Genomic DNA, 25,351 nt, shown 5'->3' with positions numbered 1-25,351 from the left:
GGAGTGGCCGCATGCTTTCCTTTGCGCTTTCGTTCTGCGGCTAAGCGGCGTTCCTCTGTTTCATCCTCCTCCCCGTCAGACCCAGGAGTCTCCTCCTCCTGCTTGCCCTCAGCCCCCAGGGCAAGGAACTCAATCTCTGTAAGCTGTACGAGGTCATCTATCTCGTCCCGCAAGCACCGTCTGGCCCTTCGCCTGGCCTCTCTGTCACGACCGCTCATACTAGGGTTGCTACAAATACGACGATCGCGACCAAACATGCAAAGGTAGACTTTTATTCAAAACTTAATTAACTTAAAGGATGAAGAAAATATTTTCTTTTTGTTTTAAAGAAGCTTAAAGTTATAACTTTGCTATTAAATAAAACAACATATGATAAACACTTTTAAAAGAAGCAGCGGAGAAAATAGTTATTTAAAACCCAATCAACTTCTAAGAAAAACATGTAGTCTAACTCACGTGAAAGACATCATTTTCAGACAATAATGTAAATAGACGTTTAAAACATAACACGACCAAAACATGCTCAACATAGTACGAAATGATTTAAGTATTGAAACATGATTCAAAAACATAGCAGCGGAAATAAGGTTCAAAGGGAGAGTCAAGGATCACGCCTATGTATGAAGACACGACGCATCCTAAGGCTAGCTCAACATCCTCCGCAACATCCTGCTCAACCTGCACATAAGAAAATAATATGCAGGGCTGAGTACTTGATGTACTCAATGGGCTCATGCCGAAAACATTTTAATAAGTTATGTCATCCATACCAGTGATCTCGAGTTTTATATAGTAAGAAATGTCACGAGAAACACAAAAATTCAAGTCTGGCCAGACAATTTATCTCCTCACTTTTCACATCAATCACATCACAGTGCGACGAAAGTGTGGCCATACTATTCGCCCACGAGACCGGCCGACTTGCAAGGACAGCTCACGATCCCACCAGTGTACACAGCCTGATAGGGTTTACGGCCCTACTCAGACCCGAATTCGTTTCACAACACAGCCATATAGCCTAACGGAGTGAACTCATATGAACTAGGCATCAGGCACACAATCTCATAATAAAAATAACATGGCATGACATAACAGTTAAACCACCCTTATATCGCCACATAATAATTTTCGGAAAAGTAAAGAGGTTTGAAAAGAAAGCCCACCTCGATCGCTTAGCAAATTCACAACCCAACTTATAGCAACTCTCGATCCTCGAGTTCACGAGTACACAACACCCTTGTCAACGACAACACAAGTCAGCCTTCCACAATAACATTTTACTATGCATGTCCTATCGTTTTCTCTCAAATTCCCCAGCCCAACATACGTCACAAAGGTGTAAAGACACACGTAACACATTCCAACTTATCACAACTGATTTCAACATTTAAACACGTTCCTTGGACATACGTGCATCATATAATACTTTTCAACTTGAAACTAGGTGTCATTTTAACAAGGCAGAAAACTGGAAGAACTGCGCGAACGTTTTGTAAAAATCACTATAAATTCACCCGACCTCAAAAGAAGCTAAATTTTGGTCACAATACAGAGGACACATTCAAGTTCATCCATGAAAATATTCACATCGAAATCACGTCATTTAGTCAGTCCTATCACATAATAAACTCTCTGGTCGGAACATAAAATTTCTGACAGCACTGCGTAGTTTATTTGAAAAATTCACCATAAATTCATCCAATGCCCAAAAAGGCTAAAAGTTTAATAAAACTCTCTGGCCGAAACTTCAAATATTCATATAGTTCAAGAATCACATCAATCGGAGGTCATTTGGTCAGTCAAACAGAAAACGAAACTTTCTGGTCGAGAACACACGTTTCAGGCCGAATTGCGCAGTCGACTTCAAACATTTTTCAAAAATTCATTTTTCCACAAAACGGGCTGAAATTTACACGAGACACAGAAAACACCTTGAAATTTATTCAGTAAAATCTTCATTTCAAAATTCGGCCGTTTGATAGGTCAATTACTCATCAGAAGCTACTGGTCGAACATCACAGATAACAGACACACAATTTCTAAATTAGGGTTTCCTTCTCAATCATCCAAACACCAATTCTCATGCTTATAACACACAATCATGCTTGATAAGACTCTCTTAAACATGTTTGCACATAAACTTACATCATTCACCAAAGATTCAAATCAAACTTCACACAAATCAATTGAAAACGCATATTTATCAAAGTTTCCAAGCAAACTCACTTTTCCCCCCGATTAAATTTGCGATCTACGATTCCTACACCCACTACATGCATGTAGGATTCAAGAACATGGTTCAAATGAAAAGAATGAGGAAAAGTGAAGCCAATATACCTTCTTTGACAAAACGAATCGGTAGAACCAAGAAACGATGTGATTCGTCGGAGATTCTTGAAAATAAACTTCAATGGATGCAAGAACAAGGATTGGATGGAGGATTTTTGGAGAGAAAGAGTGGAGAGGAGGGGAAAAACGTGTGAAATGGAGAGAGGGGGAGGGTGGATGAAAATTGTGAGGGAAATGGTGGCTAGGGTTTATTTTGGTGGTATTTATAGTCTAGGTTTAAGTCCATGAATTAATTAATTAATTAATTGTGGAGGAATAAAATATAGGCTGATAAATAAAAATTCCACAATTATACAAGGCTTAATTTTCAAAAATTATGGCTGAATTTAAACAAGGAATTATTTGATATTTACTTGGAGAGAAATAAATCCGCAATTTAGGAAATAAAAACAATGAATATTCCATAAACAAGGGAACAAAATAAATTAAATCTCCAAGTAGGAAATATGAGGTAGGGGCCGAAAATATAAGGGAAATTGCCAAGGGATTATTTCCACTCTTTATTTAATTTGGGTGAAGAAATAAAATGTGGCATGATTTAATTGGATTTAATTCAAAGAAAGAAGTCAACAAGGCACCAATTAAATCAAAGAAAATTATTCATCCTCCTATTTTAATTAGGGGATTTTCGAAACTCCCAAAGGTAATAGACTAGAGTTCGAATTTTATGTATTACAATTTAGGGATCATTTGGGTTGGATTTAATTTGGATAAATAAATATCCCAAAGCAATTAACTAAATCCAAGAAATGAAATATTATCTCAATAATTAGGGAGGGCCGAAACTTTCAATGAATTGACTCGAAAAAGGATAAATGCATGATCCTATTATTATTTCCCCGCATTGGAAAATATAAAATATCAATCACTTCATTCCACATCACCCACGACAATTATTTCACGCAATTCATTTAACCACATATAAACAAAAGTTTCTTAATCGAAATTTCAAATCAATATATAAAGGGTCAAAAAGTTTGGGATGTTACACTCTCGCTGGTCAACCGGCGAGTCCTCATCCTCTGGGTCTTCTACCAGATCCACAACCCCCTTCAGCCCTTTTTCCTCGGGCTCCTGAACCTCGGCATGAACGGGGGCCTCTTCCCCCACAGACTTTTTCGGGGTTTCCCCCTCCTCTTCCAAACTCGGGGATCCCCCCTCAATATAGATAGTGGTTTCCCCCTCCAAACTACCTTCAAAATTAGGGTTTTCCCCCTCAACAACCACTTCTTCAAAAACAGGGGTTTCCTCCTCAACATCCTTCACTGCTGTCCTCTGTTCATCCACCGCTGGCAGGCCTAACGATCGCAGCTTTTTCTCTTGGATTCAAGTTATCTGGAAGAGATAACTGAACAGGATGGATCAGTTAGCAAATGTCGTTGCCACTTGATCAAGTTGATCTCGCTATCGCACGCCACCAATGTAATTTATAAACTCCCAATTTTGCACTACTTTAACAGTAAAGCGGCAAGTTCGAGGTCGATCCCACATAGAAGCTAGTGTATCAAGTGTGTGAGTAGTGAACAGGGGGTTGGCTGCTGCCACGCTTTAACTTGGGAGTTTTTAACTACTGATTTTTACTCTAGACAGAATTTAAGTCACTAACTTGATCAAGGAAATTTTAACTACTTGGTCAAGTGAATTTCAGACTGGAATGAAAATTAACCACGTGAAATAGTAAACACCATGATGAAAACGAAAACAGCTTTGATTAAAACTAAAACTCAGAACAGTACAGCGTGAAATTTAAACTAAGCTAACACTTTCAAAATACGAAAGAAAGTAAAACCGGGGAGATCCTCGGTGGGAAACTTAAGAATACGCCGACAGATATCAAGTATTCTGCAGCGCTCCTTCGATCGCCCTTTCTAACTAAGCGTTACTTTATCTAAGCTATCTAGAGAACTGAACTAGACTAGAGAGCTAAACTAAACTAAACTAAAGACGGAAAGTAAAGGATCGGATCTGCTTTGCGTGGTGGCATATCCTCTATTTATAGGCTTGGCATGACTTCCAGCTGGATAACGATCTTGGCAGGGAATATTCGCTCATGCTGAGAGTGAGCGAATCATTGATTGCTACGTACTTTCCTTCTAGAATGACGACGCTTTTCTGTAACAGATTCGTGACTCAGCTCCATCCTTGCGTCTCATATATCAGCACATGTCCCCTTCTAGAACGTTGTCCTTGATAAAAGAATGCTGCGCACCATCCAGCTCATAGCCTCATGTGTCCTTCTTCTGGAAGCCACCGATCCCCTCCTTAATGCTTGATTACTACCCTTGATCAACTCTCCTGCTTTCTGACCTTTTTCGCCATTGTACTTGCTTGATCAGTCCGGCCTTGTTGCCTTGGTCAAGTGGCATTTCCGCACATTTAACACTTGTTTTGCGTGATAAAACCGATCAAGTAGCGTACATTTTACCCCCAAACCGATGCATAAAATGAGCCTTATCAACCGTCATGCGCTCAAGGCCCTCAACCAAACCACCATCATCCTCCTATTCACCGCCCTCCACTGCTTCACGTTGCGGCGTACTTGTGTTCGGCTCGGTCTCTGCAAAAGAGATTGAAGGTTGGGTTGTCGAATCCTCTGGAATCGTCGACGGCGGTGGTGCTGTGGTCGTGGCTGCGGTAGGTGTTTCCCTCTCACTCATCGCTGAGAAGAGGGCGAAAACTTTCAGTGTCTCCTCCTTACTTCTGAATCTTCGTATCAAATCATCTATGAGCATCGCCGCGTCGGAACCTGCGGCGGTGGTGGGATTCCCCGCCTTCGTGGTGTGAGCGGGTGCCTTCTCCATGATCTGTCTCTGCAAAATTCACAAGAACTTGGGAGAATTTTTTCTTAATTAGGGTTAGTTGGAATGTGGGTATTGCGAGAGAAAAGAATTGGGGGAGAAAATAGAGTAGATAGAGAATTCAGTGTTTTAGAGATTGGAAAATAAAAGAAGAAAAGGGAGGAAATATTGGTATTTTAGATAAGCAAAAGGGACGGTTGCAGGACGGTTGCAGAAGTGATGTAAGCAATCGTACGCCTCCCCATAAAGTGTAAATTTGAATTTCAAAAATATCACAACTTCCCTCTCAAACATCTAGTCCGAAAATCTCTCATCCCCATGTAAATGCCATTTTCTGCAATACCACACTTAGGAAAAAAAACAAAAATGAAACGTCAGAATCCCAGGTCAAGGATTCAATATGAGACAAAACAATTTCCCTAAGAAGTCTGGTGTTTCGAAAATATTTTTGGAAGATTAGGTTTTTTTTTCTTTGTTTGGAATTTTTTTTAAATTTTTGAAAAGCAAATAAACTATTTACACATTCATTTGAGTATTCTCAAGATCTCCTGGCTCAGTGTATAGATTAAAAATGCATTCCTATTTACCTGACCTAGGAATTCACCGAGAATATCTACTCACTAGACCGATTAGACGATAATAGAGAGTGCGCGTAGTGGCACTTTCTCCACTACACACAACTCCAAATTATCCCTAAAGACTTTCACTCTATGACCATTAACAAGGAAAGGGATAGAGTTCGAGGTACTTCCTTGGATTTCCACAGCTCCATTCGCTCGAAGGCCAACAATAGTGTATGGCTCAATCCACTTGGACTTCAGCTTTGCAGGCATCAGCTTGAGCCTAGACTGGAAAAGGAGCACCTTCTGACCCACTATTAGTTCTTTGACCTGGAGGTTTTTGTCATGCCACAGCTTTGTCTTCTCCTTGTACCACATTGCGGACTCATACGACTCAAGCCTTAACTCCTCCAGCTTCTGAAGTTGCAGTTTCCTTTCATCCTCACAAGCCTGGGGTTTCATATTGATCTCTTTTACCGTCCAATACGCTCTATGCTCCACTCCCACGGGCAGATGGCACATCTTGCCAAACACCAGCATGTAAGGCGACATCCCAATAGGAGTTTTATACGCAGTCCTGTAAGCCCATAATGCATCGCCGAGTCTCTTGCTCCAATCCTTCCTTGACGGGTTCACCGTTTTCTCCAATATTTTCTTGATCTCCCTGTTCGAGATCTCTGCCTGACCATTAGACTGAGGGTGGTAAGGGGTAGAAAGTCTGTGGTGGACTCCGTATTTCTTTATCAGAGCTTCTATGGTTCGGTTACGGAAATGCGTCCCTTGGTCAGATATAATAGCTCGAGGCACACCGTACCTGTTAAAAATGTTGGCTCTAAGAAACTTAGCCATCTCTTTGGATTCACAAGAAGTGGTAGCTTTGGTTTCTATCCACTTTGACACATAATTTACGGCCACAAGGATGTACGTATTTCCAAAGAAAGATGGGAATGGAGCCATGAAATCCATCCCCCAGACGTCGAAGATTTCGCAGACGATTACTGGGACCTGCGGCATCTCATCTCTCTTTGAAATTCCTCCAGTTTGCTGGCATCGCCCACAGTTTTGACAGAACTCATAGGCTCCCCTGTATAATGTAGGCCAATAAAATCCATTGTCTAAGACTTTCCTCGCAGTCTTCTTTGGCCCAAAATGACCTCCACTTGCCAACGCATGGCAATGATTAAGTACATCCCTCTGCTCCCATTCGGGGATGCATCTCCTGATTACCTGGTCAGTTCCCATCTTCCACAAGTAAGGATCGTCCCAAAAATAATACTTAGCCTCGCTCTTAAGCTTCATCTTCTGGGCCCGGGAAACTTCTTGTGAACTGGGCCCCTCTCTTGTGACCAAGTAATTTGCCAGGTCTGCGTACCAAGGTTCAACGTTCAACTGACACTTCCTTTTCTCAGCATCTCCTGGACCTGTTATAGCCATTATTGCCTCCCAATTGATAGGTCTAGGAGATTCTCCTATGTAGTATAGATGTTCCTCAGGGAATGCGTCTGGTATAGCTTCCTCAGTCACTCCTTGGAAGATCCGACTCAGATGGTCAGCCACTTTATTCTCCGTCCCCTTTTTGTCTCTCACCTCCCAGTCGAACTCTTGCAGAAGTATCCACTGTACCCGTCAAGGAAACAAAAATATTACTTCCCGACCAGTCTTTCCAGCATCTGATCAATGAAGGGTAATTGGAAATGATCCTTCCTGGTCGCTTCATTCAGCTTTTGGTAGTCAATGCACATCCTCCACCCAGTGACAAGTCGGGTGGGTACTAATTCATTCTTGTCATTCTTAACTACCTGAATTCCTGACTTTTTTGGCACCATGTGAACTGGACTTACTCATTCACTATCTGGAATGGAGTAAATGATACCTAGAGAAAGCAGCTTCAAAACTTCCTTCAGAACTTACTCCCTCATGTTTGGATTCAGCTTACGTTGTGGGTCCCTATAGGCCTTTGCAACTTCTTCCAACCTGATGTGGTGCATGCAAAGATCAGGACTGATCCCTACTAAGTCTGAGAGAGTCCATCCTATTGCCTTCTTGTTCCTTCTGATTACCTCCAGTAATTCATTTTCCTGTTCCTTGGCCAAGTTGCTGTTGACGATTACTGGGAAAGTCTCATTTTCTTCCAGATAGGCATACTTGAGGCCCGGTGGGAGCGTTTTCAGTTCCTTCTTGGGGGTACTTGATTCCTGGGGCAAGGGATTTTTTTTCTGTCGCATCAGTTGTCATTCCCTTTTCAGACCCCCGAAGAATTTTCCACACTAGCCACATGGGCTAATCCCCTTGACCTGGCTGACTCCGGATCTTTACAAAAGTCCGAAATAGCTTCGGCTAGCTCCTCACACCAACCAACTACCTCTCTGTCATTAGAGTGACTTAACTCCGAATTATCATTCTGCTCCTGCATCAACTCAGTCTCAAGATATTCCTGGACCAGGGGGTTAATAACATCGACAACATGCAAATTCTCAACATCTAATGGTTTTTTCATTGCTTCATCTATGCTAAATGTATATTTTTTCCCATTATAGTCCAGGCATATGGTTCCATCAAAGACATAGATAATGGTCTTAGCGGTACGTAGAAAAGGTCTACCTAGAAGCACGCCGCTAGGCTCAGAAGATTCATTATTACTCATTTTAATAACATAGAAATCGGCCGGATACAGAAAATCATGCACTTTGACTATAACGTTTTCTAAAACTCCCTCTGGACAAATGCACGACCTATCCGCCAATTGGATTACCACTTTCGTGTCCACCATTCCTACTCTTACCAACTTTTGGTATATGGAAAGCGGTAAAACATTTATTGACGCCCCTAAGTCACACATAGCATGCTCAATTCTAACATCACCGATGGAAATGGGTAGGGTGAACATACCTGGGTCAGTGCGTTTCGAGGGCATCCTTCGTTTCTGAATCACTGCTGGCACGTGTTCTCTGATCAGGATCTTCCCACTGGGTCTTGTCTTTCCAGCTATGAACTCCTTGATGAATTTGCTGAAGACCGGCAATCTCAAAGCCTTTAAGAATGGTAGGTTGATTTCCAACTTTCCAAAGATATCCATTAATTCCACCGGTTCATCCTTCTTCTTCTTAGTCTCTCCTCGGTGCGGAAATGGTTTCAATTGTTTCCATGCACTTGTAGAACCTCCAGCTGGAAGCTCGCCCGTCTCCTTCCTCACTATTTCATTCTCCACCTCTGGCTCTGGGTCTAGGAAAAACGGTTCAGCCATACTAGGTAGCGGTCTCCCCAGATCACCTTCTCGAATGTCATCTTCTCTTACGGTGGTACTCCCTATCTTCGAATTCTCAGGTTCAGGAACTGATTTCTTCTCCTCCTTGCCTTCCGCGGGAAGTGTTCCTTCATTCTTCCTTATCATTGGACCTTCATAACCACGCCCAGATCTTAAAGTGATTTAACTGATGTTAGCTTTTTCTGGTGGCTTGACTAAGGCAGGAATCTTTCCTTCGTTTCCTCACATCTCGTTCAAGGAAGTTGTGATCCGAGACAATTGTCTTGCCATCATGTCCATTGCTGCCTTCTGCTCCATCTAAGTGTCCTGAAGCTTATGCACCACGTCATTGTTGGATTGCATGTTGTTCTGCATATGCTGTTGAGAACTGACTAGATCATGCACCTTATCGTCAAGAGTCCTTGGTGGTTTAGAGTTGGGTTGGCCGGAATTTAGTCCTAAACCCAAGTTCGGTCCACTCCCTTGGTTCTAGCGGAAGTTTCCCTGACCTCCTGAACTGTTGTTGTACTGATTTCCTGACCCTTGGTTCCCCTGGTAATTGGGTTGGGAATTCTGATAATTTCCTGGATACTTCCTCTGGTGTGGCGGCACATAAGAGCTCCCTTGGTGGTTTTGATTCTTGTTCCCCCAATTAGAATGATCGTCCTGGTTCCGATTGCTCCAGTTGTTCTGCCCCTCCTGATTTCTCCCAGACCAGTTAGTCTGCCTTTCTGGTTGGTGTGTAAACTGGGTGTTCTGTTGTGGAGGTGGCTGGGTCGGTTCATTGTCAGACCATCTAAAATTAGGATGGGTTCTCCATGGTGCCTCCTTCTGTTTCCCCTGATTTCAACTCCCATCTGGATTCCAACTCCCCATCAAATTCACCCGGGCTTGGTAATCTCCTTCTTGAGGGCAATAATATAGCTGGGGTGGAGCTTCTCCCAGGTCTAGAGTCTTCTCTTTCTCTTGTGAGGCTGGAAGTTTGGTCTTCTCGATTGCACTCAAGAGTGTTTTCTCAAGCCTATCTATTCTCGCCTCGACCATTTCGTCACCTTGCTCCTTCAGTGCATTTGCTGACCCTCTCCTCACGATGTTTCTCGGGTTGTCATACGCCTTCTTGGCTTCTATCAACCTCTCCAAAGTCTCTCTCGCTTCACTTCCCTTGTTCTTTGTAAAATTTCCCCCGCTCGAGGAATTCATCAGATCATTTGATTCAGGGGTTGCCCCTTCATAAAACAGATAGTAAATTTATGCCTCGATCATTCTATGATTCAGGCAAGCATCTAACAATCCCTTGAATCGCGACCAATATTGACTCAGAGATTCATCGTACTCCTGCTTACACTCCACGATTTTCTTCTTGAGGGTGTTTGTCTTGTTTGAAGGGAAAAAATAATCCAGAAACTCCAACTTGAAATCTCTCCAGGTACGGATGGAGTCCTGAGGCAGCCTCAGCAACCATGTGTTGGCCTCTCCCTTCAAGGCGAATGGAATTGCGTGAAGGCGATAGTCTTCCTCTGTTGCATCGTTGGGCCTCTTCTTAATACTACACAGCTTGCTAAATTCATTCAGGAACTCGTATGGACACTCGTTCCTACGCCCGGAAAACGTCGGTAGAATGCTTCACACATTTGTCTTAATTTCGATGGCCCTCTGACGCTGATTCGTGACTACAGCCTGGGCTGGATCACCATCTAGATGGGCAGTGAGCGAACCGATCTCAGGATCTAAATCGACTACATGTGTCATGTCTCCGATCTCGTTCTCTTCTGTATCTGTTTCTGAAGACGACTTGGGATCCTCCCTTCCTGACGAACTCCAATCCTCGTCACTTCCTGAACCAAACGGAAATGGATCTCCCGTAGATAATCCTGATCTGGTGGTGACCGTAGATGTTGTCTCCTTGACCTTCCAATTAAACCGATCGTTCCTCCACCCAGATGAGTTACTCCAGTGTCCAAACCGTGAGCCTCTACTCATAAACTGAAAATAAAGAAAAAAGAAAAATTAAAACTATATACGCCAAAATCTCTAAACACCATCATAAACTACGCCATACATCCCCGACAACGGCGTCATTTGAAAGCTTGGTGATAGAGAAAGTGTGTGTGCTTTTGTGCTAGGTCAAGCCTCTCAAGCCCAGAGAATCCGCTAGATCACCTGGTCTAGGAATTCAGAGGATCCTGGGAGTCTCGGTCGTCGGACACACAATTTCCGCGTTCAAACCCCACAACCTTCTATACTATGAATTAGTACAGGGAAGTTGGGATCGATCCCACGAAGACGGATGCGTAAGAAGGCATTTAAGAGACTCTGGAAAATGGGTTGGCTACTGCCACGCAATTTTGAATTGAGAACTATGCTGGGGAAAGAAAATTGGCTGACACTAGACCTAGGAAACAGAGAACATCATGCAAACATGAAACATCGTCACGACTTCAATAACTCAAACGAACTTCCTCGATCTAGTAAAACAACTTCCTAATCTAGCTAAACAGAGATCAAACGAGCAGTGGGGACCATTTCACAAAACAGTAAAGTACGAATGAAAAGCTGCAAATAACTAATTCTGAAATTAACAAACAACGATCTGCATCTTATCACCTGATTCAAGCTCGAACATGGAGAAAACAGAGTAACAACAGATTCAAACAAAACGACATAATTCGGACGTCGGAAACTGGCGATTAATCGGAAATCGAATAGATCTACATCTACTAGACTAAGTAAACAGAAACACAGAAACGAGCCATCAGATTCATGCACAATCAACCAACTCTGCTTCAGATCCACACGTCGGACGCTTAATCCACTCCGGATACAAGCAATCCGAACCAAACTACAACCAAAAACAACTCCATGAGCTCTGATTCAACAAATCCACTCCGATCAATGACAATCCAACCACGATTCAACTCCAATTCACCATTCAAGTAAACAACCACAAACTCAGAATCAAACACAAACAAACCTCAACATCGGCATCATTCATGACAGAAAATGGAAATTCCATAGATAGCTAAACGAGATTTCAACCACACAACGAAAGTCGAGCTTCGAACAGCGAAGACTCGGTAAAAATCTGAACAGAAAACTAAAACGAAAGCAGATAAATTTGTTCGCCCTACACAAGGACGGTGGTGCACAACAGCCAACAGAAAACGAACCCAAAACCCCTAGACTTCCGACCCCAAGTGTGTGTAGAAGTGTGTGAAAAAAAATAAGCTCCGAGCCAAAAGTCGTAAGTGTCACGACCGCACTTCCTAAGGATAGAAAGCATGGTTGGTCGCGACAAATGGGGGAATTAAGAAACGGGGAAGAAAGGGGAAACAATCAAGGGTACGACATGTAGATCAAAAAGACAAAACTTTATTATCAAATTATAGTCTGCGATCACGAAGCAACATAGTTTGAATGAAAATAGTCCAACAGAATACAGAAACATCAGAGTTCTAAAACTTGGCATAGCGGAAGCATTTGAGAGTTGGCTACTACTATGTATGAAGACACAATAGCAATCGGAACGTTTATTGAATATGGTCTCGGTCCAATGCTCAACATCCTTCGTCTCCCGTCCACGCTCAACCTGCACCTAGGGAAAACATATGCAGGGGCTGAGTAATTGATGCACTCAGTGAACTCATGCCCAAAATACATTTCATCAATAAAGTTATGTCAAGCCACCGTTGAGTGAAACTCGGGTTTTACTTTAAAAAAATACCGAGAAATACTAAAATCATTTCCATCGTAAAACATGGCTGTACAGCCCATCATCATCATCATCCCCCATCGTGTACCATATCTGAACCATCATGTGAAGCGAGAATGTGGCCACAAACTTGATCACTGGACCGGCCGACCACAAAGGATGGCTCACGATCCCCATCAGTGCACTAGTCTGAGTAGGGACTCACTCCCTAGTCAGACCTGAATTCGTAGGACATTATCCTAGTAGACAATCAGATAGGCAATTCAAAACATAAAAATACGGCATGACATAACATTTAAACCACCCTTATCTCTCCATTTACATATCATTGCAATAAAAGAGTTTAAGTAATAGAGCCCACCTCAAAAGCTTAGAGTTTTCCTTAAGTAGATTCTCGTTCCGTCTTTAGCGGCCGTGCGAACCACCTTTTCGGAAAATACAAAAGTACCCATCAATCTTAATAACGAGGATATTTAGAATGCATGCACTCTAATTAACGTCTTTTATTTCATTTTCTCGGATTTTCGTGCATTTTTTATTATTCGGCGGCCGCCCAAGGCGTCGCGTGCGACGCCGGTCAGCCGCTTACGTCAATTCTTTCCTCCGTTGGCTCATCGCATTTTTCCACGACGTCGAAATAAACTTCCAAAAATTATTTAAGCGCATAATTAAATTATCGCAATTATTTCTCTTCGAAATCATATTATTTCGGACTTGTGATAAATTATTCATAATTTGAAATATTCCATAAATTAATTAAAATTTCCCACGATTAAATTAAATCATTCTTTACGATTAAATCATCGGCCCAAGACTTAATTATTTACCTCACCTCTTACTTCCAATTAAATTTATAAGCCCCATATAGTTAAAAAGGCCCAACTTTAAAAATAATAGCCTCCCAATAAATTAAAAAGGCCCAATCAAAGAAAACACAAGAGGCCCAAGTCCATTTTTCCTTAATCCCACGTTTCTCTCTCCCTCCCTCTATCTTCTTCTTTCTCTCTTCTCCCTCGCCCAAATCGGAAGTTCTAAAATCTCCGACATCATTCATCCGTCGCTGTTGTCGCTGTTCCGAGCAGCCATCGCCGCTACTAAGCAGTCACCGCTACCCCCGGTCTCCTCTTGAACCGAAATTCTGCGCCGAATCGCCTCGACAGCTGCTGCTGCTCGTCTGGAAGACGATATGCCGCCGCTGCGGTGCAAGCGACACTGCTGCTGCTGCTCGTCGCCACCTCTCAGCCGCCGGGTCAGGATGCTGCTGCCGCCGCCGGGAGCCGTCGGGGCGCGGCTGTCCGCCGCTGTCCGCTGCTGCCGGCAGCTTCCCCCTCCCCGAAACCACTCCGAACAACCCCAATTCAACCCGCAGGATACGTTTTTATCACAAAGTTAAGTTCTTTCACGTGTTCGATCAAGTACGGCGATGTTCGATTAGTTCTTTGTTGTTAAATTGTTTGAATTGTTTATGAGAGTGGATGTATGAAATCAACGTATGAAATTTAGCTACTAAAATTTCATGCTTTGGGAAAGGGATTATACCTCAAGAATGGTTGGACTTGGTGGTGGATGGACAAGAATGGTGGGAATTTCCTCCTCTTGCTCTCTCTCGGCTCTCTCTTCGTCTCTCTCTCACTCTCTCTTTTTTTTCTTTGGTGTAGTGTAATGTGAGGAAGAGATTGAAGGGCTAAAGTAATAATTTGTGTGACTCTTGGGTGGGAGAATTGATGGTGGAAAAGGGAAGGTGAAGGAGTGGAAATTGGAGGGTCTCTTGGTGAAGAACCGTCGACCATGAAGGAAGGAAGAAGAAGGAGAGTTTCTTGGCTTGCTCCCATTTATTTGGAGTGATTTGGGCTTCTAAATTAATTAAATGGTGTTGGGCTCAATTAGTTGTAAGGCCCACACTTGTATAATTCTTTATTGGTTAGACTTTTAATTGTTGTCGCCCAAAGCCATTTTATATAAACATTTGGACTTAAATTTTATTAATTATTTCATGACATATATTAATTTAGTACTTAAAAAGTACGGGTGTTACAGTAAGTCCCCCGTCGTATGTCGCATGCTCTCTCTTTTATAGACGTGAAGGCGATCTTCTAGAAGTTTTCTCTTGAATTCTCTGTTCTGCCCTCCAGCTGATGATCTCCTCCGTCTGGCAATTCTTCTTCATTCTGCTCATTTTCTCGCAAATTTCCTTCGCCAAGCGATTATCTTCCTTCCTTCCTGGACCAGGCGATTTCTTCTACACACCTGGCTTAAAAGATGTGTTAGACCCCGTAAATTGTTAAATTTAACCCCATAACTGATGCATGAAATTAGCCTTATCACTCGTCACAAACTCCTTACACTATTTATAGTTTAAGTTAGAATTAATGTATTTAATTAATATGTTAGTTTAAGTTAAGAGCTCCTTTATTAAGTGATGTCTCATTACACTTAAAATTCTAATTTAATTACACTAAAAAATCAATCCCAAATTTACGGCCTAAAATGAAAAGTGCGAGTAATATGCGACGGAGGGAATATAAAATAATAAAATATATATATATATATATATATATATATATATATATATATATAGGGTTTTGATCCATGCAAAACCATTCTTAATACAAAAATGCAGAACCAAGCATACATAAGTCATTTTTAGGTCATTGTAAGCTTATTTTTACGTCATTATAGTAAGGATGACATGAAATGATCTTAACATGACCTCAAACCCAAAGTTTATAATATGATCTAAAACTGCTTTACAATGACCCTCCGTGTTTTTGTTTAATTATTGACCATTGGATTGTCAAATCTCATGGTTAGGATTTGGTCTGGATTTTGTATTGAGATCAAGTTTTGTATTGATCATTTTCCTATATATATATATATATATATATATATATATATATATATATATATATATATATATATATATATATATATATATTACATTAACTTATCCAAGTTACTATTATTTACATTTCTTAAACCCATGCCCACACCAAATGACTCTTTTGTACTCCCTTTGTTCTATAGTAGTTGAGATTTTTCTTTCTGGTACGGAGATTAAGAAAAATTGTGTTAAGTGGGTTAAGTAAAGGAAGAATAAAAAGGTAGAGAGATGAAGAGAGAGTAAACTAAGTTAGAATAAATGTGTTGACTTTTATTAAAAAAGGAAATGACATCACTACTATGGAGCATACCAAAATGGCAAAATGACTCAATTACTATGGAACGAAAAGAGTAGCATAAAGGGAATATACATCAATATCAGAAGGGTCATAATAGGTGAGATATGGGACGGATTATCTGATGCAACATAGACAAAAATTGTACTCCTTCCGTCCCAAGGAAGATGACCCCTTCCTTGGGCAGCACGGGATTATGCAGCTTTATTTTGTATGTTATTTGGAGTGGTAAAGTAAGAGAGAGTGAATAAAGTAGAGATAAAAAAATATTTTTAAATTTAGTAATGAGTCATCTTGATTGAGACAAACAAAAAATAAAAGGAAAGTAAGTCATATTCAAATGAGAGAGAGTACTCTTTAGTCTATATTTGGGCTGCAAGTAATATCTCGGGGGCATTAGAAGGACTTGTAGGAGTATTCAGAAATAGTAATATATTAATTTTTTATGAGATAGAGACATACTAGTACTGTATTGTTTCACAACAAAGCACAAAAATTGAACTAGATTAGCTCATACTTCCCCATATAGTATAATAGTTCGGACTTTTGAAATTAGCTGCACACTTACTTATATTTTTACTTTACACCTTGTCCTTTTCTGTTTCACTAGATAAATGTTTTCATGCATGACTTGTCCATCACAATACATCAGTTAATAACTAATACTAACTCTGATTATAGATATTTATAAGGAATTTAATCAAAAAAATATAACTAAGAATTGGCATTAGATTTGGAGATCCATACTCCCTTCATCCCACTCTAAGTGAACCATTTTTCTTTTGGGACGTCTCATTTCAAATGACACATTTCTAAAAATAAAAATATCACTTCCTTTATTTTTTCTCTTTTTTACTTTATTCTCTTCATTTACCTCACAAAACAGCACTATATAAAATTCCATGCCGGAATAGAAATGTTACACTTGAAAAGAAGGAGGGAGTATTGAGTAAATTATACTGTATTTCAAAATTTTAAAAATATACTGTTAAATACTCCCTCCATCCCACAAGAATATGCATTCTTTCCTTTTTAGACCGTCCCACAAGAATATGCACTTTCTAATTTTGGAAAGTATTTTCTCTCTAATGAGATGAGACTCATTCTCCACTAACAATACTTTAATTACTTTTGTCTCTAACTCTCTCTTACTTTACCAATTTTACATTAAAACTCGTGCCGAATCTAAAATGCATATTCTTTGGGGACGGGGAAGTAAATTAAAAATAATAACAATGTTATTTTTTATACATGGTAGCTAAAAGTAACCACTTTTGTTCTCCTCAAAATCATCTGCAAATTTTAAATTTACATAACTCTCTCAATCTAAATTATTTTTTGAAAAAAAAGTATTAATTTTATAAGGATTCTAATGGGATCTCAATTCCATATAATCGGATGATAAATTTTTTTAATTTTTATTTCGATTTTTGTATATGTTGATAAACAGTTTTATATCAACAAATGCATGTACTATATCAATAAAACTGTGTTGATATTTCACTAACAATATTTCAACTACATTTTTTTATGTATAACATTTTTTTCTCTATATCTCTTGTACTTTATTAATTTTACATTAAAACTTGTATTATCCACTATCAAGATTATTTTTTTAGAGTCGGAGATAACATTTTAAAATGTGAGAACCTAGATCTTAAGCTAGCTATCCATTTTCACTGACGCAAAATATGAGATAAAATCAGATTTATGTTGAAACTAAATGTTTCGCAGATTGGGGAAAGATGTTAATTTTCGACTATGGATATTTTCTTTTGGAAAAGATGGGATTTTGTTTTGACGGAAAGCCATAAAATGAGATTTGTGTTAAACTAAGAGCATCCACATCGGCGAGCACAAGTTCGTCCCTCCGTCCGTGCCAGCGGCACGGATGAGCTGTCCGCCGCTGCGCTCTTGCCGCTGGCACGGCGCTGCTCGATGCATCGAAAACGTTCATGCCAGCGAGCAAGCGACGTGGCAGCTTCCTATGGGCCAACGGCTATAGCCAGCGAGCAAGCGACGTGGCAGCTTCCTATGGGCCAACGGCATAGCCGTTGGCAATTTAAAATTGTTTTATTAAAAAAATCGGATTTTAATTAAAAAATCCGATTAAAAATATAAAAAATCCCACTTCCCAAAAAATTATATCCGTTTTCTACCCACTTTTAATTTATTTTTCAATTTTTTTCCCTAAAAATACACATTTTCATCTATAAATACCCTCACTTCTACATAGGGGTGTGCATTCGAGTTTCGGTTCGGTTTTTTGTCAAAACCGAAAAACCGAATTTAGTTCAAAATCCAAACCGAACCGAACCCGAAAAACTGAAAAACCGAAACCGAAAAATCAAAAACCGAACTTAAAAAACCGGAAAACCCGAACAAAACCGAAAAAAACCGAAAAACCCAAAAAAATAAATATAATATTAATATATATATGTGTGTAATTTATTTTATTTTATATATACTAATAGAATATTTATATATAATATAAAATTAATAATACATATAATATATATAATATAGTAGAATTTATTAAAAGAATATACTATATATTATATAATATAATATATTAAATTAATAGTATATATATATAATTCGGTTTTTCGGTTTTTTTCTTCGCCCGAACCGAACCGAACCGAAAAACCAAAATTTTTGTATTTTCAAAACCGAACTGAACCGAAAAACCGAAATAACCCAACCGAATTTCAAAATTTCGGTTTGGTTCAGTTCGGATATTCGGTTTCCGGTTTATTTGCTCACCCCTACTTCCACACCAAAAATTCACACCACACTACACAATTCTCATCTAAATTCTCTCATTTTCATTCTCAATTCTCAATCTTTCTTTCACTCTTACTCTTACAACAAAACAATGTCCGGCCACGGCAATCACCCCCCGGCTCCTACGGTTGGAACCCCGATTGGTTCGGTTCACAACCGTTTCCTAGTCCGGAAACGGAATATTCGGCCCCTCCTCAAACCCAAGGTTCGGAAGTTCCGAGTGGCTACTGGCCCTTACCCGATCGACGAGCAAGATGCCCCTGAAGGGCAATACGGGTGGACACCCGAGCCTAGAGCGAGGTCGAGCCGGCCCTACCAAACTCTGACTCCTCCTACTCGCGGTGTCCGCACACCGTACACTCCGGCGGAGATGGAGCAATTGTTCAAAGCGTTCTTGTCAATCTCCGAAGATCTGGAGATTGGCACGAACCAATCAGGCGATCATTATTGGTGGCGCATCTGTTCCGGTGAGCGGCATGAAAACCGGCCGGCTGGAACAATCGAGCGCAACGCCATATACAGAGCCAACGAATAAATCCAAAAGTTCCAGGGGTATTACCTCCAGGAAGAGCGGTCGGCGGGGAGCGGCCGGAGCGAGGTCGACATTATTAGTTCCGCCTTGTCGACCTACCAGTCCATGAACTACAAGCCGTTCAAGTACCTCAACATTTGGTAGGAGACGCGGTCGCATTCGAAGTATAGGGGAGGCGTAACATCCTCCTCTAGCGGCTCCTCCAAACGGTCAAGGTCGGTATCCCTATCCGACGCCGGCTCCGAAGACTTGGCTAGCCAACTTGCCGGAGCTAACTTCGGTAGCCCCGACGCCGGCCCGAGGGGTTCCCAACACCGACAGCAAGGAAGGAAGAAGGCGGCCAACCGCCGTCGCGCCGCGACTCCATCCGCCCCCGCTCCGCTCCCTATGTGTCACCACTCAATTTGGCCAATAGGTCAAATATGACCCTCGAGCAACTTCGATCGCATGTGGCGATGATACGGGGTCTCCAAAGAACGTTGGGGGTATTGCCGGAAGATGACTAGTCTTCCCCGGGGGCATTTTTACGCTTAAATTACGTAATTTTTATTTTTTAGGAGTTTAATTATGTAATTTTTATTTTTTAGTATTTTAATTATGCATTTTTTATTTTTTAGTATTTTAATTATGCAATTTTTATTTTTTAGGAATTTAATTATGTAATTTTTAATTTTTTGTAATTTGTAATATTATTCCGGGTATTTTTAATGTATTTTAATTTTGTGAAAATGTTTTTATTTAAATTGAATAATGGAATGGTGGGACACTTGTGCTCGTCCTTGCAAAAGAGCACGGATGTGGGTGTTGTGCTCTTGCCTAAGAGCAAGCAGAAAAAGTGGGGCCAGGCCTACATCCGTGCTCGTTGGCAAGAGCACGGATGTGGATGCTCTAAAGAGTTTCGCAGATTAGACTAAGGCTATATTTCTTTTTAGAAAAGATGGGATTTTGTGTTTGACTGCGAGCCTGGAAAATTGCAGAAATTTCTAGCTCTTGCCATTACATTCACGTGCGGGATGGGTCCCATCCTCATATATCAAAGGGATAACTGCCTTAAAAGTTACCAACTTTGCCCAAATTCCGGTTTTTCCCATGACCTTTAAAATTGGCGTATAAAGTCACCAACTTTGCATTTAGTCGACGATTTCCCATGATGATTTTTCCGGCGAAAGAGCGAGCTGGCGTCATTTTTAAATGACGTGGCGTCTCGTGGCGGCTGACATGGTCAAGCATTATTGACTGTGCAATAAAAATAATTTCAAAATAAAAATTACAAAACCAAAAAAAACCCACCTCACCCCCAATTCGCCCCCAATTTGCCTTAACCTAATCGACAATTGGCTTACCCTAATCGACCAGCCTAATCGACGACAACGACGAGTCCATTGGCTTACCTGCAACGGCGACGGACGGGCAACGAGCTGCGCGTAAGGCTTCCTCAACTTGAAGATGTGGCCGGGTTTCTGGCCAGACAAGCCGAATCCGAACAAACCTTTTCTGCTTCGGATTTACCATGGGGGGAATTTCATTCCTGATGGGAGGATTTGTGAAATACATAGGTGGGGAAATGTGGGAAGGTAGTGGGTTTGAACCAGATAGATTCGGTTACTTCGACCTAGTCGATGAACTGAACAAACTAGGGTTTGATAGCTGGGATAGACTATGCTTCAAGAGAAAATGGGGAATGGAGTTTATTAACATCAAGGATGGTGCAGAGGTGATATTAATGCTGAAGTTTCTGACCATAGTGAAGCATCAAATATGTGATGTGTATATTGTGGGTGGGAAGAAGGGTGGCCTAGAGCACATTGATGAAGATCAATCCGTGGGTGGGGGGGACATTATGGATGATGAAGCTGTAAGGCGTCGAGTGGTTGAGTTTGAGTCAGTGAAAAGGAGTAATGTTGAGTCTGTGAATAAGAGTATGTGTACCACAAGGTGTAGAAAGGAAACAACTTTAAAGGCTGGCAAGTTAAAGTCAGTTTCTACCAAAGATGTGGAGAAGAGTTTTCAAAATAGTGTTAAGAAGCGTTTGTTCCAGTCTAGTATGAAGTCTGTGGGTTGAAAGTGTGAGTGAGAGGGTGGGGGATAGGAATTCTGATGCTGATGATGTTGGAAAGAGTGTGGGTGAGGATGTGGGAGGTAGGGATTATATAGCTAAAGATGTGGGTAAGAGTTTTGTTGAGGATGAGGCATATAGGGATTCTGATGCTGATGTGTTGGGGGATGATGTGGGAGGTAAGGATAATGATGCTGAGGATTTGGGTGATGATGTGGGAGCTCTAAATGAATCTGTGGGAATGAGAGATAGAATTGATGAGAGTGTAAGGGATAAGGCTGATCACAGTATGGGAGTGGGTATGAGATAGTATAGTGAGGAGGATGGGAGTTATATACCATCTTCTGAAGATGAGGAAACTGATGATGACATGGAGGCTGAGGAGTTGGTGTTCGAGGATGAGGATTACACACAGGGAAGGAAGAAAGCAAAAGAGAATAAGGAGAAAGAGTTTGTTGTTACTGATGACATCTCTATGGCTTAGTCAGTGGAGGGAAGAAAAGTGAATATGTGTCTGCGGATGAGAATTCTGAAGAAGGTGATATATACTCTAACTCAATTGATTCTCAGGATGAAGGGAGAAGAAGGTTGGAAAGGCATGCAAAGGTGGTGTATGATCCAAGGTGTGATCACAAGAATTTGAAATTGTATCTTGGTATGGGTTTTATTGATGGCTTTCAAGCAAGAGATGCTTTGACAGATAATGCTGTTGAGAATGGTTGGGAAATTCATTTTAAAAGAGCAAGTAGGAAGGCATTTGAGGCATGTTGCAAAAGTCCTTACAAATGGTTCTGTTCTGGGAGTCTAGTGAAGATAAATGGGTCTGTAGTAATAAAGAAACTTGAACCAGAGCACACATATCCTAGGGCTATGAGAAACAAGATTGTGAAGGATGCGTGCACTGTGTGGATTCAAGCATAGAAGAACTACTCTAGTAGGAATAGAATAGAATAGGATAGAATAAATGTCATGACAAAAGTTTAACCAGTACTTTATGAACAAAATCATGCCAATCAACGAAACCAAATGGAAGACGACTATTCCAAGGAATGTTAAATATGTAATCCTATTTCTTACTTTCTTTACTTGACCTCTCGTTTTTTAAGTTAAACAAACGACGAAGCGCAACATATTTGATAAAAATGACTTCCCTCTAACATCCGTGCAAACGTGCTGAGGTGTATGTGATTTGTAACTGAAAAAACTGCAAATCTAAATATGGTGGCTTACAATGATCAAATAAACTGGACTACTTCTAACACTTATTTCATGTTACATACTGGCGAGAATGAGATCATACAGAAGTATGGAACGTATAATATATACACTATAGATAAGATTAGAGCTACAAATTCCGGCCAGTTTCATAATCCAAATGGCCGTGTTTCATTGGTAGGTAGAGTGACAGATTGATGGACAGAGTTACCTGTTTGATAATGGATAGAAAGTGCTTAAAGAGCCATTTCTGCTTGCAAAGCAGCAAGCTCGTCTTCTTCCTCTGTACGTCTCTGAGGTGCGGGCCGAGCAGGAACTCTGCCAGCTGGAGCCTGCACTGGAGCAGCAGGGGCTGTGCTTGCAGGCTCAAGAAGCTGTTCCTCCAGCTCTGCACCTTCCAATTCTTCTAGTTCAGCTTCTAACTCATCCTGCAGATCCCAAAAGTAGTCGGATGAATCGAACTAGAAAATTGTCAGCATTTACGTAGATAAACATTGAAAAAGTAAAGATAAGCCAAAAACCTCATCAAAGTCAGCAGCTGAGCCAATAGGTGTAGCCAATGCCTCTTGTATCTGCTTCATGTTCTCAGTTTGTTCGTTTATATCATCCATTGTCTTGTCCACATCATCGATGTTCCTATTTTGGAAGAAGCAATTTTCAGTTGAATTGGTCAAGGATTTAACAAAACTATATCTAGCAGAAAATGATTATGCCATTATGGTAACATAATGTTTGCAAAGAAGGTAACGCAACCATATCCTAATCGAATATTTTAGAGCATGGATTGCCTATTTTTTCAATACACATACGTGGCTTTCTGCATTGCTTTCATAGCAGCTGCTCCACTTCTTAATGCATCCACAGTATCTGTAGTAGCTTTCGCACCTTCTAGCAATATCATCTGCTAAAACAAGGAGAATATGAGTACTTGAGCAGGCATGTTACCCCGTAAGCAAGGGAGAAAAATCTTATTGGACCTGATCATGGACGCGCAGCTGGAAATTTGCTAGCTGCCCCATCTGTTCTTCATATAGTTTTTTTCTCTTCAAGCACTGTATTGCCGCTGCATGTTTATATTTTTTCTTGCACAAGTCAGTACTACATGTCACACGGAACTTTGTAATATCTAACTTATATTCATCCAAAATAAACAATAAAGAAGTTATAAAAGCATGTTCAGTACAAAAACATTCGTGCCTAACTGGTTAAGATTGCGTTAAGGAACTCGTGGTAACTAAATTGTCAATAAATGCAAGGACAAACATGGAAGCAAAACAGAATGAATAAAAAACAGGGCTCGGAATTTACATCATTTTAACAAAACTGAAAAGGTCTAAGATGGGAAGCTAATTAAGAACTGTAGACTCTCGAATTCAGTAAATCTATCAAATTGCAACCGCAACACGCTTGTGTAGAACTTTATTTGTTTAAAGCTCCAGAGTCGAATAGTTTAAACACTAAACATACACAAACAAGAAATACCACATTCTAATGCATTCACCAGTAAAACAAATGATAAAATGTCAACAATTTTGTTTACTTTTTTAATCCCCTTTGAGATAGACATAAAAAGTTGAAGAACTCAGTTTGTGTTTGTTAAGATATGATCACGACTTTTTTCCGATATCCAGCTTCAGTTCAATAGCTGAAGACTAATAATGGATTAAGATAAATAAAATTTGAGGAATCTAGTGAGCAGAATATAGAATAGCCAACAAGGAGCATACCTCTTTTGTTCTTTGCTTTTGTATATGCTTTGGCCTTCTCCACCTCTGCAGATGCCTTCTTTTGAAGCAAATTTTCCTTCTTCTCTAGCATCTCAAGAGTCTAGACAAGATAATTAACAAAATATCCAGTGTAAATTCAAGTAGAAAGAAATCATGATCCTTGATCAAACAGCAACATACCTCGTTTAATTTGTCGAGAGAGGTGAGAGCATTATTAGACGGTTGCTTAGGTTTTCCCAGAATCCGATTAAACATGTTTGATTCGATCAGATCAAACTTGAAAACTCAATCAAATTCGTTCTTAGGTCAACAAGTTCTGTTGAAAAAGAAATCCAACAATCAGACGAGAATTGGGAGAAGAATCAGCCTCGAATTTACATAAAGCTACTCAAAACTTTGTAGCTAACACCACCGATTTGGAAAAGAAAGAAACATCAGCGATTTGTACCTTTCTGTCACAACAATAAACAAATCCAAAATTAAAAACTCAAAAGTACCTGCAACTCAGCAAATAGTTTCAATACCAGAAAATTGACGGAGAGGGATTCAGGAGGAGGATGGAAAAGAAAGAGATTTCAGTCAAGAATAACGTAAGCGCGTTGTGTCATGAGTTTGGGAAAGTGGCCGTCTTTTTTCAACTGCTCTCGCACTTGAATGTTATTTTGCCTCCATATAAATTTTTATAAATACTAAAAAAATTAATAAATTATCACCGACCTAAAATTTTAGTACTCAGTCCGTTCCAGTACTCAGTCCGTTCCAAGAAAGATAACTCATTACTTAGACACACAAAATTTTATGCCGTTTTATTTTATGTGTCTAGTGAAAAGAATAAAGTAAAAGGGAAGGAATAAAATAGAAATAAATGAATTTTTATTTTTAATAATAGATCATCTTGGTTGAAACCAATTAAAAAGGAAAGTGAGTCATGATCCATATGTAGAGAGTATTAAGTATTGTGTCGACATAGTTCATCTTTTTTCTGTTTTTCACACAGTTTTGCATGCTTAATCAACATTTTGCCACAAACAATTAAGTATGTGTGTCGTGTTATACTTATCTAACCGAGGAATATCTGTGTGATTTAATTTGGAAGTGCGGTGGTAAAAATTTTATTTTTGCTTAATAATTTTAGGAATAATTTTCTATATAATTTGTCTCATCGTAGCCGCATATGACTTTATATGATTTGATCTAAAAA

The 25,351-nt window shown here is 40.2% G+C and overlaps 1 protein-coding gene and 1 long non-coding RNA gene across 2 annotated transcripts; both read right to left on the bottom strand.

Annotated features, from left to right (window-relative positions):
- Nucleotides 1-12,480: 12,480 nt before the first annotated feature.
- LOC121747801 lies at nucleotides 12,481-14,353 on the bottom strand. The gene is made up of 3 exons (XR_006039344.1): nucleotides 14,200-14,353; nucleotides 13,022-13,085; nucleotides 12,481-12,537 (listed from the first exon to the last, which is right to left on the bottom strand). It is a non-coding gene; the product is annotated as an uncharacterized LOC121747801 (long non-coding RNA).
- An 8,087-nt stretch (nucleotides 14,354-22,440) lies between these two features.
- On the bottom strand, nucleotides 22,441-24,791 carry LOC121746466 (vacuolar protein sorting-associated protein 32 homolog 2-like). Its single transcript, XM_042140305.1, has 7 exons — nucleotides 24,648-24,791; nucleotides 24,331-24,466; nucleotides 24,151-24,250; nucleotides 23,401-23,486; nucleotides 23,233-23,324; nucleotides 22,945-23,059; nucleotides 22,441-22,851 (listed from the first exon to the last, which is right to left on the bottom strand). The coding sequence occupies exons 2-7, from the start codon at nucleotides 24,403-24,405 to the stop codon at nucleotides 22,660-22,662; spliced, it is 660 nt and encodes a 219-aa protein (XP_041996239.1). The 5' UTR covers nucleotides 24,406-24,466; nucleotides 24,648-24,791; the 3' UTR covers nucleotides 22,441-22,659.
- Between the last annotated feature and the right edge of the window lie 560 nt (nucleotides 24,792-25,351).

This window comes from Salvia splendens, chromosome 9 (assembly GCF_004379255.2).
Source record: "Salvia splendens isolate huo1 chromosome 9, SspV2, whole genome shotgun sequence".
In the NCBI taxonomy this organism is placed as follows: Eukaryota; Viridiplantae; Streptophyta; class Magnoliopsida; order Lamiales; family Lamiaceae; genus Salvia; species Salvia splendens.
Note: the sequence above shows the minus strand (reverse complement) of the source record. Positions and strands in the feature narration are given on the sequence as shown.

Excerpts from the sequence above, each read along its gene's own strand:
- LOC121746466 (XM_042140305.1), bottom strand. The coding sequence starts at position 24,405 with ATGTTTAATCGGATTCTGGGAAAACCTAAGCAACCGTCTAATAATGCT. Across the intron at positions 23,487-24,150 it reads AAAAGCAAAGAACAAAAGAG|CGGCAATACAGTGCTTGAAG; the intron begins GTATGCTCCTTG and ends ATAAACATGCAG. Across the intron at positions 23,060-23,232 it reads AAAGCAATGCAGAAAGCCAC|GAACATCGATGATGTGGACA; the intron begins GTATGTGTATTG and ends CTTCCAAAATAG.